The following is an 18,542-nucleotide window of genomic DNA, read 5'->3' on the forward strand; positions in this document are numbered from 1 at the left end:
CAAGGGAAACCTGCCCTTGTCTTAACCCCCGACAAAGCCTAAACCAGTCCCTACCATTGACAATTATTGGGATATTAGCAGAGATAAGGCAGCCTCTAACCCACTTACACCAAAAAGCCCCAAAAGCCTTCTTGTGCAACACTTACATCAAGGAAACCCCAATTAACCATGTCATAGGCTTTTTCAAAATCCAATTTAAAAACTACGCCCTCCTCCTCAAATTCTCGACCACCTCATTAGCAATCAAAACTGCATCTAATATTTGTCTATCTTTTACAAAAGTACATTGGGCCATCGACACAGTGACCTCCATCCCTCTAATTTTTCTCAAAAGCACCTCAGTAACACTTTACAAACACAGGTCACAAGAATGATCTGCCTAAAATCTTTCACCCCTGTGGAACTATCCTTTTCTGGAATGAGGGCAATGAATGTAGAATTTCTACTCTTACTCTTACACACCACCCCACTATTATGGAACTTTCCAAAAAACCTCATAATATCATCTTTCAACATGTCCCAGCTAACCTGGAAAAAATCCATCATAAAACCATCTGGGCCTGATGCTTTATCCCTATCCACCTCAAACATGGTCTGTCTAACTTGCAGCCTCCTCCCATAGGCCTTCATTTAAGCACCTCCACCATCAACCTATTCTTGTACTCACCAATGCACAGCATTTTATAAAAATTAGTGATCTAATCGACAATTTATGTATGATCCTCCCCAAGTCTAACTCCATACCTTTGAGACTTTTTCTCCTCCTTCCATCTGCCACCCTATGAGACAATCAAGAGTCACAATCCCCCTCTTCAACCCGCCTAACCCTCGACTTTTGACACCAACTCCTCTTCCCTCAACAAAGCACCTTCAACTCATTGCAAAGATGAACCCTCTTAACACTATCATCCTCACCTAATAAACCACACTCCTCCAACCTATCCAAGGAAATAATATCATTCAAAACATTGTTCTCTTATCCTTGATATTCCCAAACACCTCTTTATACCACTCCTTTAGCTTGTTTTGACAAAATTCAATTTTCTCATTACTTTAAAACCCTACCACCCCTGAAATCGGCACTCCTTCCACCAATCTCTAACATCATTGCGAAAAAAGGGTAAGATAGCCGCATGTTCTTGAACCTAAAAGGGCAAGGCTCCACTGAATGGGATATGATTATAATAAAAGCAAACAATGATCAAAAATGGGCCAAACTAACACCTCTTGCACAATATCTAGGAACAAGTATTCCCAAGCATCGATAAAGTGGAATTTTTCAAAGCAGAAGGAAGCTTTTCTATCCCTAGAAGCCACCCAGGTGAAACAAACATTATTTAAGGGCACATCCCTAAGGACAAAATATCGAATAAAAAAGTCAAAATTTCTCATGCTACTAGTCACCTTTGTGCCTCCAAAATTCTCCTTTGAGCCTCCAAAATTCTCCTTTGAATTTCTAATCACATTGAAATCACCCTCCACCACCTAACACAGACTACAAAGTCCAAATAAGCTAGCCAATTCTTCAATATATATATATATATTGCATTGAGAATGCTATGTTGGGCAATAAACGGAAGTGAACCACCACTCCTCAACACCCCCAACCTCTAATAGGACTAACAAAGAATAAGATCCTAAGATACTATCTTTAAGCAAAGCAAATTGTTATCCCAAACCATTATTTGGCCCCCAAAGCTCCTAAAAAGAAGGAAAAGACATCCACTCTTCAAATCTAGCGTCCCAAATACTCCTAAATAAAAGTGCATCTATCTCCCCTAGTTTCGTCTCCTACAAGAACAAAATAACAATTAACCAAATCCTTAATAGTTCTCCTCTTATCAACAACCCATAAACCTCTAATATTCCAAGATAAAAGCTTTATTTAAACTATCGATGTCCCCTGAAAAGCTACTCCCTTTCTCATAATTAACAAAAGAAGCTAAGCTAACTAATTCTCTACTTAGTTTGTTGGTCTTTTCCTCTCCTTAACGCCCTTTTTTTTATGCCTGACCTTATCTTTGATAGGAATGACCAAATCCATAAGGAGTTCCTAGGCCACTTGGTCTTCCCTCTCATCTCCAAAAAGGTCAAAAGTATTAATGTTCCCCTTGGGTTCTCGCTCCTTATGGCAATTCAGTAACTCATAGTTAGAATGAAATGACACAAGATTGGAAGAATTACCTTTAATATTGGGAATGCCCTAACCAATTCCCTTCCTTCCCCACATTAACCCCAAAGATTTTTATTTTTTTTGGAAAGTGTTCCAACCTCTTCATCACTAAACATGGGATGAAGAAGAGAGATGAAATAAAATGGAAGGCTTGTGCTCGTTATGAGAGTAAGTTTGCACCATGCAAGTTTCCTCCAAATTGTTCAATTATGGGATTCCATAAATTGTTATCTTTTATATAAAAAAAAAAAAAATGATTTAGCCTCCCTCCCCACCCTAATGGCAGCCCCAAATGAGTTAAGGGAAGAAACCCCATGTTACCTTCTGGCATCCACCAATAAAGCTCAATCTTATTCGTTTTCCTTCCCTAGGTAACAGCAAAAGAGCCCAAGATTTTTAACTCCATGATATCTCCTCCATCCCAACAGCAGTGAACAGCACCCTTTTAAGGCTCAACCTTCTCTCATTTTCTTCCCTAGATAACTCTCCATCAGCCTCCTTTACATCCAGCAGAGAGGGAATGCATTTCCCTCATTTGAAAATCCATTTTTCACATAAATGTTCCCAAGATTATCCTTGATCCACCCTTTAATTTCCTTACTCAGCATTTGAGTTTATGTGCAACCACAAAACTGGAAAAACGTCCAATATGAACAGTGTCCTAAGACTCCTTCACTTTAATCCTAAATCCCTCGGCTTATAACCACATATTCCTCACAGAGAGTTGACACTAAGTATTTGCCAGTTCAGAATAAAGGACCCTCCTTGAAATTAGACCAAGACTCCAAGAAAATCAACCTCAACAAGACCACCACCCCAATGACATAGGAAGATCAAAACCAGAAAATTCACAGAGTAAAATCTCTGTGAAATCTTTCATGCAGACAGGCTCTGAATTTTGCCCACTTCTTTCATGGGTAAAGAACTGTGTTAACCCCTCCTCCCCCCACCATCCAAGGTTTGTCCTACCTATGTCCAACACCTATGGGCTCCCCCAAAAATAACTCCCTATCCTACCCTTCTCCTGGCCCATACACACTCAAGAAAGTCCACATTAGCCCATCTTTTTGGGATTTTGTTAAAACAGTTTACTGTGAAACATCCAATCCAGCTATCCACCACCTCCAACCAATATCCTCCCTCCACATCACAAGTACACCACATGCAGTGCTCTTCGCAGGAAGGCCAAACCAAGTTTTTCTTCTCCCAAAGCCTTTTTCAAATTTCAAGCTTCAATTATCAACCTTCTCCCATTTTTCATCCTGCAAATACATAATATCTCATCTTTATTTTTACAACACTTAAAATATACATATCTTAACCAAAACATCCCTCCCAGCATTAATCAACCCCCAGACAAAGTTGGGAAATCAAGGAAACTGCAAACAACACTTGGCTGAGGAGGAAATTTCTCAGAATTCATATCTCCCACAAACTCTGCTCTGGTCCAAGTATTTGTCTCCTCTATGATATTTGGCACATTAATAGTCCTCTTTTTTTCTCATTATGGAGCTCAATTTCAGCATGATCTTGGAGTTTTGTTACTTGACACTCTTGGGAAATTCATTCAAGGTGGGGAATGTAACTGGCCTAAGAAGAAATCCAGCATTGTCAGAGATTTAGTAAGTCATATAAATTTCTTACCTAATTCTTTCTTAGCTGATTTAATGAGATGGAATCCAGCTAAGTCTGGTCTTTATACCTTTGCTACTGCTGATGAGCAGTGTAGAGAAAAAATGCGTAAAACAGATGGGGTTCATATTGTCTGGTTTAAGAATGCTATCCCTAGGCATTTATTTATCTTATGGTTAGCCATTCTCAATAGGCTGCATACACTGGATAAGTTGAAAAATTGGAGAAAGCTAAGTGATGAAAACTACAAATTATGCAAGAATGGTCTGGATTCTCATAATCATTTGTTCTTTGACTTCTCTTTCACTCAAGATATATCTTAAAATAGTTGCTCTAGCCTGAGAATTGATGGAGCTATTGCTGATTGGGATATAAACATGTTGAAGCTGAAGAATCTTAGAAATTCGAAGGAGAGATTAACTAAGCACATTTGGTCCACTTCAATTGTCATGTTTGGAGGATGAGAATTTCTTTGGTTTACACTGAAGTACCTCCTAATTTGGCTCTCGCTCTTTTGCAAATTGTAAGTGAGGAGCCTTGCTTAAGTAATTTTGTTTGCTGTAAAAGTTTAGGTGGTTGTTCTGCATTTTATTATAATTGCTCTTGTATTTCCCTTTTGGTTTTAATGAAGCTTACTTCTTGCCAAAAAAAGAAAAAAAAAACCAGGCATTCCATGAACTAAATTTTAGAGGCTTCATTGACACACTATAAAGGAAAGAGGAAATTTTCTTGTCTTCTTTCACCAAATTAAATGACCCACAACCCCTGGATTTTAATTGCACACCCTCTGTGTAGGTTGCTGCATGAAATTCTCATTCCCCAATACAAAGGCGTCCAATCCAATGCCTTGAAAAACAACCACCATCCCAAAGCTTCCTTTCCATTTAGAAGTCTCAAGGATGACCTAATCCCCCCCCACTCTGTATGTTAAAACTTCTCAACGCAAACCGCATCAATAAAAGCCCTCGTGGAGTTCTGAGTGTTTTAACCCATGAGTGTTCTGATTTAGTTACCAAAATGCATGCAAGTGTTGCCCCGCCCATTTGTATTCATTTTCCACCAAAATCCACATTGATACTTTCCCCCCACATTTGTCCACAATTCTAGTCAGCAGCCCATATGGATGTAAAATACAGTCCAGTGAAAACCATGATGATTTTACTTCTTTTCTTCTTCTTCTTCTTCTTCTTCTTCTTCTTTTTATCTCTTTATTTCTTCTAAAACAAACTTACCAGCACAAAAACTACTAAGCCAACCATGTTAGAGAACAACCCTGACGATAGCAAGGCAGAAAGTAGAGCAATTGGTTGTAAATGAAGCCGTTAAAGATAATCATTTGGAATGTTAGAGGACTTAACGATAGAAAAATGGTTTTCATAGAGCACTACCTTAAGCTGTGGTCAGGAGACCTTGTGAAGGAGAACCACCAATGAGCTTGTTTGCTTTGTACAAATAATGTAGCAAGGCATTTTTTATCAGCTGGTATGCAGTATGCACCATCTGTGAAGGCAAATGATTCAACTGGAAAGCCTGACCTACAAGAAGAACAGCTGGAGGGATGTCCTTAATTTGGAAGGCATACCTTTTGAATGTATTGAAAACTGGTTGGGTGACTTAGCAGTAGATCGTCTAGTTAAAATCTTGGTGGATGATTTATTTGGGGTACTCTTTTGTCTTGATTGACTGGAGGGGAGGTTAGGAAAGTGCATATTTGTGTAATGAAGCACCCAATGTAAGACCAAGGAGGGATAAACCTTGGTTTCTAAGAGGAGCCTCTAACATTTTACACTGGCAAGAAAGGCATGGTACTCAAAAACTGCTCATATGAGAGAATTCCAACAACAAGCCTTCCTTAAGTCCCACTAGGTGGTGTCAGCTAGATGAATCCTTTTTCCACCAATTCACCTGATCAAGAGCATTTTCCTCTATTAGATTAAGGGCTATTAAATCTTTCCTCAACCACATTCCAAGTTACTTAAGGCCTACCCTTACCCCATTTCATGCCATAAACCATAACTAACTCACTCCTCCTTACAGGTGTTCTACTAGGCTGGCGTTTCAAATGCCCAAACCATCTAAGTCACCCCTCCCTTATCTTGTTTTTAACGGTGCTATGCCTAAATTATTGCATATATGTTCACTTCTTACTTTATCTTTTAATGTTAAACCACTCATCCACCTTAACATACGCAACTCAACAACTTTCATTTTTTATACATCTTGTTTCTTAGTTGCCTAACATTCTGAACCATAAAGCATAACTAGTCTTATAGCCATCTTATAAAACTTCCTTTTTAATTTTAAGGGTATTCTATGATCACACAACAAACTTGACGCACTCCTCCATTTTACCCAGCTTGTCTTAATTCTATGTACTATATCTTCATCAATTTCCCCTTCACCTTGCATAATAAATCTAAGATACCTAAATCTATCAGTGTTATTTATCTCTTGATTATCCAGTTTAATCTTCTCTCTATTGCTACTCCTTACATTATTGAAATTACATTCATATATTCTGTATTATTCTTACTTATCCTAAACCCTTTAGACTCTAATGTGGCTCTCCAAAGTTCTAGCATAGATTTCACTTCACTCCTACTATCAAAATCAACTCAATATCATTTGCAAACAACATACACCGAGGGATCTCATTTTGGATATTCCTAGTAATTTCATCAATTATCAAAGTAAAAAGATAAGGACTCAAAGTAGAACCTTGATGTACACTTATTGTGATTGGAAATTCTCTAGAATCTTCTCCTACAGTCCTAATGCTAGTCACTACTCTATCATGCATATCCTTAATGACCTACATATATCTACTGCAAACTCCCTTCTTTTCTAATACCCACCGAAGTACTTCCCTAGGTACTCTATCATAAGTTTTCTCTAGGTCAATAAAAACCATATGCAGGTCCTTATTTTCCCTAAACATTTCCATTAAACTTCTTCTAATATAAATAGCTTCTATTGTTGATCTCCAAAGCATAAAACCAAATTGATTTTTTGAAATCTTTGTTTCTAATCTTATTCCATGTTCAATTACCTTTTCTCATAATTTCATCACATGACTCATAATACTAATTCCATGATAGATATTACAGTTTTGAATGTTGCCTTTGTTTTTATACAAAGGTATTAACCTATTTTTCCTCCATTCTTCTAGCATTTATTTGGTTTTTATAATATTGTTGAATAGATTAGTTAACCAAAAAATTCCTTTATCCCCTAAACATTTCCAAACTTCAATTGGTATTTTATCTGGTCCTATAGATTTCACACTTCTCATTTTTTTAATGTCATCTTAACTTTAAGGACTCTAATTTTGCGAATAAATCTTCTATTTTTAATCTTCTCTTTAGTTGTCACTTCCAAGTTCAATCTTTCATTTTGATTTTCATTAAAAAAACTTCTCAGAGTATATTTGCCACCTCTCTTTTATGTCTTCTTCTCAAATTAAGATTACATTTTATACCACCTAAATTTTTGCATTTTCTTTCTCTAACTTTAGCAAGTCTATAAATGTCTTTTTCTCCTTCTTTTGTATTTAGTTTAGTACACAAAGTATCATAAGTTCTATGTTTAGCTTCATTGATAATCTTTTTTGCATTTTTTTTCGCTTCTTTATATTTTTCAAGATTTTCTATATTTCTATAATTTCACCATATTTTATACCAATTTCTTTTTGTCTTAACAGCTTTTTAAACTTCTTGATCCCACCAACTTTCTTTACCACCCAAGTATCTTCCTTTGGACTCACCTAAAACCTACTTTGCTATCCTTACGATAGAATTTATCATTTTATTCCAAACAGTATTTGCATCAACCTTATCTCGTACTATCCAATCATACTCTTTGTTCATTTTATATTTGAATTTAACTATATTATCTCCCTTTAAGTTCCACCATCTAGTCCTCTTGTGTTGATTTGTGATACTCCTTCTCTTACATTTATATATATCTAATTCTAAAACGCTATGTTGTGAAGCCAAACTTTCACCTGGAATAATTTTACAATCCTTACAAAATAGATGGTTCCTGTTCTTAGTTAAGAAGAAATTTATTTGATTTTTATTGTACCCACACTTGAAAGTTATTAAGTATTCCTTTTCTATAAAGTAAGTATTCAATATAACCAAATCGTAAGACATGGAACAACCTGGCGAGGCGAAACCAAACTCCAAAGATTCAATTTCTTTGGAGGGCATCAAAATTTTGTCCTCTAGTTTGTTAGCAGCAAGGGTTGGCTTAATGTCATCATTAGTGAGAGAATTCCAAGAGTTTCTAAATTTGAATATTCTTATAGAGCTCCCTCTATAAGTGGATCTTTTGCCTGGTCAAACTTTAAAGAGAACCCTTCGCCGTTCAGAATTGACACAGAGTTCTTTCATCTGTAGATTCAAAGGAGCACTTTCTTCAAACAGCCCAAAACAACTTTTGATACCAATTAGAGACTTTGATATCACCACCAAGTTTTCTTAGACGCCAATATTATACCTTTGTGATAGCAAGAAGACTACGTAAAATTTTCAGCCGTACTGAGTAGCATTACGATTCATTAAGTCATCTAAGTTCCCGGCATTGTACAAGGACATTAAATTACAACCAGGAATAGGGTTCATAAGCAGAATAATGATCCTCAAATCACTCTCTAAGCCCATTTGAGAAAAATACTGACTTTTTTTCCTTTTTCCAAATCTAACGAATTATATTACGAGAGATATAAGAGAATTACAAAGTCAGGGAATCAAGCGTCCTCGAAAAAAAAAAAACAGAAAGTACCGACTTTTATTTATTTATGACATTGACAGGGAAGTATTTTAAGAAAACTCGTATAAAAAGTTCGAAAAAAAATTCATCCATTCAGTAGTCCATGATCAAACCTTTTCCCAACACTGAATCAACACATTAATCCATAATCGGCATCCTAAAATTGTAACAATAATCAATAAAAAGAAAGACGCCCGGCAATCTCAACAACTATACAGAGAAAAGAGCATTGATCAAGAACCTAGAGAGAGAGAGAGAGAGAGACCTCGGGGGCGAGGCGCTTGCAGTGGCCGCACCATGGGGCATAGAAGTCGACGAAGACGTAGTCAAAGGTGGAAATGATGGAGTCAAAGTTGGATTCATCGAGCTCCAGCACGGTTCCATCGATGGCGAACTCATGCGAAGAGACTGTGTAAAAGATTAAGAAGATCGCGAGGGTGAGGAGGAGCCAGCGCATGGTTCGGATCTTCAAAAGTAGATTGTACGATGGCCGGCCTTTCAATCTTCACCGAGTTCGTGGTCGTTTAGGTGTAAATCTGTGGGAATACACACCCCCACTCCGCAGAGAGGCAAGGCAAAGAGTACGGTTGCGTGATCGAAGTACGAAAAAGAAAATATATTATACCAGATGAAGCGAAAAACCATACGGATTGTTTGGATTAAGAGATTTAGAGAATTTATGCGACTTTGATATATTTCTAGGACCACTTATTCCAAAATTTGATTATATTTTATATATTAATATTTTTAATTAATGAATAATTATTTATAATTAAAATTTAAATATTTACTATTAACAAAAATATAAGATTATTATTGTTAACTAATAATAATCTGGTTACTAATATATATTTGTAACATATTTGTAGAGACCCGAAAAATTATGGTAATTAAATAATTAAATAAATGAGAGAAAAAAAAATTTTATAAGAAGGTGCAGCAGGGCCTCGTAGACGAGCAAACTCTTGGGCTCGTCAACGAGAACTTACCGAGAGGCCTGTTCTAAGGTCTGAAACTTGTCGATGAGGAAACGGTGTTCGTCGACGAGATCCCTTCACTGACTTGTCAACAAGGTGTCGTGCCTTGTCGACGAGTCCACGTGAACCAGCTTTCTATATAAGTTCAAAATCTCATTTTTTCTACGAAAAGTTGACAAAAACTCTCTCTCTCTCTCTCTCTCTCTCTCTCTCTCTCCCCTACGACTCTCTCCTCCTTCTCTCTTCAATTCCGGCCCCGTTCTTCACCCGTTCAACGATCAGAAGCCGCCACGTCACTCTTGGGAAGTTTCTCTACACATCTGCTGGAGTGATTTATTTGTTAGGCTAACTTGGGAACCATTTCAAAATTTGGGTAAGTTAGTTAATTTCAGTTTTATTAGGTTTTTGGGGTTTTTGGACTAAAAAGAATATGTTAGGAAAGATAATACTAGAGTTTTATGGAATAAATTAGGGTATTATATTTTCAGGACTAGGGTATTTTTGGGACCCTGCAGACATGAGTTGGGGACCCCAGTGAAAATTCCTAGGAGCCTAAGTAAATTATAGTCAGAAAATTACGAGTATGTATGTTCGGAGAAATATAGTTGATTTATTGGAAATATGTATATATGTATTATTTCAAGATTTTGGAAATAGTACGCCGTGAGCGTGAGGTCAAAGTTGGAGGCGAACCTCCCAGCCAGTAGGTAAGGGAAATATGTTATGTCAAATAAATTAGAATTTTTACCAGTAAAGATTATATGAGATTATGGGTATTTTTAGAATAGATATTATAAAGTTATGCAAATTATATTTAATGAATTATTAATTGTTGTGTGGCATGAGTAATATAAGTACAGTACTGAATTTATACAAATGTTACAGAATCATGAATGGTCATAGAGTTTTATAAAATTAAGATATACAAGATATACAGTTATTTACAAAGCAAATTATACAATATTTATTTCAAAGCTATGACTATCCAATATTTTACAAAATTATGTATTTAACACAGTTCAATATAGAGTATAGTTTACAGTTTTATAGTAAGCATGTTATACACGGTTTACAGAAATCAGTTATACAGTTTTCAAAATAGCATGATATACAAATCTCAGAGCAATAACTAATAGATATGCAGTTATATGGATAAGTTATTATAGTATATATTCAGAACAGACAGTACAGCTTATACAGAATATTTATTCCAGTGTTATGGCTATTACAGCAGAAACAGAATCATGGTAAATAGTAAAATACATGTATATACTAGAGTATTATATATATAATATCAGACCCTGATAGACCATTACAGATCAAATAGTAGAGCACGGTACCGTAGCTATACAATGGAGAGAGTGCAACCACACATCTTATATAGAGTGTGGCATTTTATGGTCGATTGTGCCATTGGAGAGATTGCAGACTCCTAGGTAATCTAATCCAAGTGGAGGGGAGTGATTGCAGTGCTTCTTGGACAGACCCAGGTTGAGGGGCCAATCGTACCTCAATGGAGCTATAGTTGACTAATCCTAGAGGGCCGACTAGGATTAAGTCTTGCCTTTGGGTCGTACAACCTTTTATGAGGGGATTTGAATCATGACATCCAGTTATCCATCCAGGGAAGTTTTCACAACTATTATATATGTACAGGAAACAACAGAATTATTTATAGTTATTAGAAGTGTATTCAAATAGAAAGTTCAATAACAGATATATTTTAAGAAACACAGGTGTGAGATACATGGTATATTACTATTACATGTTAATTTAGATTCAGTTAATTACAGTATATGCATATAGCTTAAAGAAATAGCATATTTCGTCTTACTGAGCGTTGTCTTATCCTAATAATTTAATATTTTTCAAGTGATCTAGCTAGACGGGCAAACCAGGCTCGTAGATGAAGGATATATCAATTTTGCCCTGTTTATAAGGTAAGTAGTTTTTGAGTGAGATGTATTTTTTGTATAGATCCTAGGGGATCTGGATTTTTAAACTTGAGTGATGTATATAAGTGGTGAAAATTCTGGTATTTGTGTTTCTGATTGCACACTTTATGTTTTCCGCTGCTTAGGCATTATGTTTTTGGGTATATATATATTTATCAAATAGTATTATGTTTATTATTATTATGGTAAAAAATATAGCATGAAAAATCGGGTCGTTACGATTTGGTATCAGAGCATAGGTTATTAGGTTCTGTAAACTCTAGAGTACAACGGAAAACAATACCAAAATTTAGGAATGGACTTTTGAGAATAATAAAACAGATTAGTGAATTAATATTGAGGAACTAGGATGAAATTTAGGGTTCTGTTTTGCAGTCTGGAAGCAAGAACTTCGGAGTGGTTTATGTGTTTTTCCTAGGGTGACGATTCCAGGAAAACCATAGTAAACTATCATCAGTTTCTTTTTCTATACGGTATAACTAGACCTTAAATTAGAAATAGGAGGTATAGAGATATTTAATTAGAATAGCATTATGCGGTTTGGATTCTCAAGATAATTTGGTGTTATTTCAAGATGGATTCAAGAGGCAGTAGCACCCACACTAGTGAAGATGATGGAATAGGACCTTCTAGTGCAGGAGGTGGGGATTCAGATGCTGTATTGCATAGTGTGGCTTAGCAGGTCATGACTGAGATAGCACAGAGCTCCAAGGAGCAGGTAGGTCCATCTACAGCACAGGGCTGCACGATAGAGAAGTTTACAAAGATGAACCCTCAGACATATTTAGGAGCAGCTGATCCTGCAGTTGCTGAAAACTGGATGCAGGAGATAAAGAAGGTATTGACTGTGCTTCACTACACTGATGAGCAGAGAGTCCTCTATGCCACGTATAAGTTGGCAGGAAAGGCCAAAAGATGGTGGACGACCACAAAGTTACTAGAAGAGCAAAGATCTATTCCAGTGCCAATGACCTGGGCCTGATTTAGGGTCATATTCTTTGATAGATACTATCCTACCACGGTCAGAGAGGCTAAAGTACAAGAGTTTCTAAACTTGTCCCACAGATCAATGACAGTCTAGCAGTACGCGGCGAAATTCATTGAGTTGTCGCGTTTTGGTCCTTATATTGTCCCAAATGAAGCTAAGAAGGTCAAGATGTTTGAGAGGAATTTGAAGTGGGACATTTATAGACAAGTGGCAGTACTGAAGATACAAGATTATTTAGAGTTGGTTGACAGGGCTATAACAACAGAGGAGGGTTTACCGAGGGAGACTAAGACACAGCGCCAGAAGAAAAGTCCCGCACCTTCAAGTTTTCCAGCGGGTTCCAATCGAGGCCTTTGGAGAGGAGGTAGATCTGGTGGGGGTCAGAGGCAGACGACAAGGCACAGTGGATTTCAGGGTGGGCAGTCTTATCCCACCTGCCCCAGATGTGGACAGAGACATCTAGGTGAGTGCCGGCTAGGGGAGAATATTTGTTACCGTTGTGGGAGACCTGGCTATATGGCTCGATCGTTTTAGGGACCGCCGATTTATGCACCAGCTCCCAGATCGAACTGGGATGGTCTTCAGGTGCCCCGTGGAGGCCAGCAAAAGAATATAGCGCCGGCGAGGGTCTATACATTGACCCTGGGAGACACCGAGACTGTTGGAGACGTTGTCACAGGTACACTTACTGTATTATCATATAAAGTTATTATTTTGTTTGACACAGGTGCCACCCATTCCTTTGTATTGTCGGGGTATGTTAAAGTGGCTGGGGTAGAGGCACAGTTATTAGATGTTGAGTTGTCAGTTGCCACACCAACTAGATCTACTATGAGGTGTAGGAAGATACTTAGAAACTTTCTAGTGTGCATTCAAGGAAAAGTACTACCAACTGATCTTATGATACTGGATATGCAGGGATTTGATGTAATATTGGGTATGAATTGGCTGGCAACTAATCACGTCATCATAGACTGTTATAAAAAAGAAGTAATTTTCAGACCCCCAGGTGAGCAAAAATATAGATTTGTGGGTACACGTGTGTGTGCCTCGCTTCAGCTAGTGTCAGCTATTTAGGCAAAGAGATTTCTTCTAGGTGGTTGTCAGGGATATGTTGTCTATATAAAGGAGCTACCAAAGGAAGAACTGAAACAGACTAACATTCCATTGGTTAGAGAATTCCTAGATGTTTTTCTAGAGGAATTACCTAACTTACCACCAGATCGAGAGATAAAATTTGCAATTGATCTACTTCCAGGGACATCACTTATATCTAAAGCGCCTTACCGAATAGCTCTAGCAGAATTGAAGGAGTTAAAAGATCATTTGCAGGAGTTGTTAGATAGGGGATTTATTAGACCCAGCGTGTCGCCTTGGGGAGCACCTATTTTATTTGTAAAGAAGAAAGATGAGACTATGAGGATGTGCATTGATTACAGAGAAATAAACAAAGTGACGATAAAGAATAAGTATCCTCTTCCTAGAATCGATGATCTATTTGATCAACTCCAGATGACTCAGGTCTATTCCAAGATTGATCTCTGGTTCGGTTATCACCAGATGAAAGTCAAAGCAGAGGACGTTTTGAAGACGGTCTTTAGGACTAGATATAGGCATTATGAGTTTCTCGTTATGTCGTTTGGTCTGACGAATGCACCAGCAACATTTATGGACCTGATGAATCGGGTGTTTCATCAGTATCTGGACAAGTTTGTGGTGGTTTTTATAGATGATATACTAGTCTATTCGAAGAGCTTTGAGGAGTATGAGCATCATCTGAGGTTGGTATTACAGATATTGAGGGAAAGAGAATTGTACGCAAAATTTAAGAAATGTGAACTTTGGCTGAGGCAAGTCACCTTTCTAGGGTATGTGATCTCCGAGGATGGTATATCAATTGACGCAGGAAAAATAGAAGCAGTAGTTGATTGGCCGAGGTCGAGAAATGTTCAGGAGATCAGGAGTTTTCTAGATCTGGCAGGGTATTACTGATGCTTTGTGGATGGTTTTTTCAGACTATCAGGTCCCTTGACACAACTCACGAGAAAGAATGCAAGGCTTGAATGGTCCGTTGAATGTGAGCAGAGCTTTCATGAGTTGAAGCAACGGTTGGTTACTACTCAGTGTTAGCTATTCCATCGGGAGAGAATGAATTCATTATATATAGTGATGTGTCTCAGAAGGGACTCGGGTGCGTGTTGATGCAGCACGGCAGAGTCATCGCCCATGCATCTAGATAACTTAAGGAATATGAGAAGAACTATCATGTGCATGATATAGAATTAGCTGTAGTGGTTTATGCTTTAAATATCTAGAGGCATTATCTATATGGTGGGAAATGTGAAATCTTCATGGACCACAAAAGTTTGAAGTATTTCTTTACCCAAAAAGAGTTGAATATGAGGCAAAAAAAAGTGGCTGGAACTCATTAAAGATTATGATTGCACTATTAGTCAGTACCCAGGGAAGGTAAACGTGGTAGCAGATGCTCTGAGTAGGAAATTAGTGGGACCAACACTGGTAGCTATGGAGGTTCAACATTCGATCCTAATGGATCTGGAGAGACTTGGTGTAGAGTTGGTATAAAGTAATCCTCAGGCATTTATTGCTAGCCTGGTTGTGCCACCTACGCTATATGAAAAGATTAAAGCCACTCAGGGAGATAACGCAGAATTAGCAAAGGTAATAGCTAGAGTACAGGATGGTCAGGGAGAGGAATTTAGTATTTCTGATGACGAGACTCTGAGGTTTTGCTCCAAATTGTGTGTGCCTGCAGATGATGATATTAGGAGAATGATTTTAGAGGAGTCTCACAGATCTCTATACACGGTTCATCCTGGCAGTACTAAAATATATAGGGATCTGTGAGAGTATTTTTGGTGGAGTGGCATAAAAAGGAAAATTACTGAATTTGTGCAGCAGTGCTTGACATGCCAGCACGTTAAGGTTAAGCACCAGAGGCTGGCAGGGTAGTTACAACCACTTTTCTTTCCTGAGTGGAAGTGAGACCACATGTCCCTGGACTTCGTCACTGGGATACTGTCGGCATCGTATGGTCAAAATATCATTTGGATAGTTGTTGATCTGTTAATGAAGACAACTCACTTTCTACCTATTAAAGTTAGTTACCCTATGAAGAGATTAGCAGAGATTTACATTCAGGAGATTGTTCGACCCCATGGAGTGCCAGTTTCTATAGTCTTGGACCGTGATCCACGCTTTATATCATAATTTTGGAAGAGCTTACAGGAGGCTTTGGGGTCTCAATTAGCATTCAACACCGTTTTCCATCCTTAGACAGATGGTCAGATAGAGAGATTGATCCAAGTACTTGAGGATATGTTGCGAGCGTGTGTATTGGATTTTGGGGGTAGCTGGACCCAATATTTGCCACTGATGGAATTTGCTTACAATAACAACTATCAAGCCAGCATTGGCATGGCACCTTACGAGGCACTTTATGGTAGGAGGTGTCGTTCTCCTTTATACTGGGATGAGTTAGACGAGAGACAAGTTTTGGAGCCAGAAATAGTGCAGCAGACGTACGATAAAGTCTGACTTATTAGAGAAATAATCAGTGCAGCTCAGAGTCGGTAGAAAAAATATGCAAATAAACGTCACCGGGTATTAGAATTTGAAGTAGGTGATCACGTATTTTTGAAAATAGCACCATTGAAGGGAGTCATGAGATTTGGGAAGAAGGGTAAGTTGAGCCCTAGGTTTATTGGTCCATTCGAGATACTTGAAAAGGTCGGGTTAGTTGCCTATCGGCTAACTTTACCACTAGTTATGTTCAAAATACATGACGTATTTCATGTTTCTATGTTAAGAAAATAAGTCTCAGATCCCTCCCATTTCATCAGTTATGCAAAATTAGAATTCAGTGATGCTTTAACTTATGAAGAAACTCCAGTACAGATCTTAGACAGGAAGGAACAAGAATTGCGCAGTAAGAAAATTCAGCTAGTAAAAGTCCTGTGGAGAAATCGTGCCACGGAAGAAGCCTCATGGGAGCTTGAAGAAGAAATCAGACGGAAATACCCACATCTGTTTAGTAGGGTACAGTAATGATTTGTATAGTTCAAATAATGACAGTTTTACTTTGTTTAGTATGAAGTGACGAATGTGTAATTATAATTTAGAATATAAGACAAGTAGAGTTTTGGTTTTGGGAGAATTTTCTTTTATGAGTATATTTGTAATCTTCTAGAGATGCTTATGTAACCACAGTGTTCCTTCGCATTAAGTGAGGGTTAGTAATAAAATAAGTAGTCCATTTTTCTTTTAGGATGGTATACAATACATATAGTAAATTTCGAGGACAAAATTTTTATAAGGAGGGGAGAATGTAGAGACCCGAAGAATTATGGTAATTAAATAATAAAAGAAATGAGAGAAAAAAAATTTTTATAAGAAGGTGCTGCAGGGCATCGTCAACAAGCAGACTCTTGGGCTCATCAACGAGGACATGCGTCTCGTTGATGAGAACTTACTGAGAGGCCTGTTCTAGGGTCCGAAACTCATCGACGAGGAGATGGTGTTCGTCGACAAGATCCCTTCATTGACTCATCGATAAGGCGACATGTCTCGTCGACGAGTCCATATGGACCAACTTTCTATATAAGCTCAAAACCTCATTTTTTTCTACGAAAAATTGACAAAAAAGTCTCTCTCTCTCTCTCTCTCACACCTACGACTCTCTCCTCCGTCTCTCTTTGATTCCGACCCCATTCTTCGCAGGTTTGACGATCGGAAGCCGCCACATCACTCGTGGGAAGATTCTCTATACATCTGCTGGAGTGATTTGTTGGTTAGGCTAACTTGGGAACCATCCCAAAATTTGGATAAGTTAGTTAATTTCAGTTTTATTAGGTTTTTGGTGTTTTTGGACTAAGGAGAATATGTTAGTGTAACGCCTCGAACCCTTAATCCCCAGTCTGGCGCGTTATACCTGATAAAATCCCTGATAATCCATAATCAACATATACACAGCGGAAAACATAAACATAATCTCCATATAACATAATACCAGAGTTTACTAATTCTAACTATAATTCATAATAAATCATTCATCACCTACATTCCCATATATACACATATCTCCCAAAAATATTCAGTATTTTCACAATCCATCATTTCTGAACAGACTTAAAATGTAAAGACATAAAACATAAAATATAAATTTTATACATCCCAAAATTAACATAGAAATATACCATTTTCTTTTGCTATTTCCCAATAATGCTATAAAACCTCAAGCTCTCTAAGCTTGACCTCGAGGAGGTCCTGAAAAAAAAATACATTTATATTCGGGTGAGACACATCTCAGTAAGCCCTCAAGTATTAGATTAATCTCGTACTCACACCATTCAACAATAGCTTACCGGTAAAGGCCCTAAGGATAAGGAAATCTACCAGTCCATACAAGTAGTTTCCCTCCGCCCTAGTACGTTATGCAGCTACTGCCACATTTGAAGCTACTAGTGCACTCGCCTTTCTCAGCAAGCCCTCGGGCGAAGTGTAATGACCTGCTATTTAACTGGGTTTTTTTTTATATATATACTATAACATTTATGATACTCTGATACCACACTGGTTAAACCCAATCATCAACTTAAGCAGCGAAAAGCAGAAATCAAATAAACATAACCATACGTAGTTATATACAATACCAGAGTGCTAAAGTGTTTCCCAAAATATACATATATGTCTGTTTTCCAGAAATATCCTTAACTGGCTAGGACTATACAAAAATACTCCCAAAAATACTCACTTTAATATCAGGGCAATACTGAGGCCCCTCTATCTGCGAGTCTGATCTGCTCGCCTACCTGGATCACCTGAAAAATGTTAAAGTAATTAGGATGAGCCAACGCTCAGTAAGACGAAATATGCTATTACTAGTATGTGGCAAATGAGTTACAGTATTATGAAAATATGTTGCTATATAATCATGTATAACTGAATCTGTAAATACAATACAAGTAATAGAAACCGCCACCATTTCCATGTTGCTTAACATATCAGTATTTTACGTTACTATT

The 18,542-nt window shown here is 37.6% G+C and overlaps 1 protein-coding gene across 1 annotated transcript in view; it reads right to left on the reverse strand.

The window, feature by feature from the left end:
- LOC131161503 (protein disulfide-isomerase 5-2) overlaps nucleotides 1-9,284 on the reverse strand; it is a 32,896-nt gene extending 23,612 nt beyond the window's left edge. The window contains exon 1 of the mRNA XM_058117314.1: nucleotides 8,844-9,284. Coding sequence (XP_057973297.1) covers nucleotides 8,844-9,035 — 192 coding nt within the window. The 5' untranslated portion in view covers nucleotides 9,036-9,284. The remainder of the gene's footprint in view (nucleotides 1-8,843) is intronic.
- Nucleotides 9,285-18,542: the final 9,258 nt, after the last annotated feature.

This window comes from Malania oleifera, chromosome 8 (genome assembly GCF_029873635.1).
Source record: "Malania oleifera isolate guangnan ecotype guangnan chromosome 8, ASM2987363v1, whole genome shotgun sequence".
Taxonomy (NCBI): Eukaryota; Viridiplantae; Streptophyta; class Magnoliopsida; order Santalales; family Ximeniaceae; genus Malania; species Malania oleifera.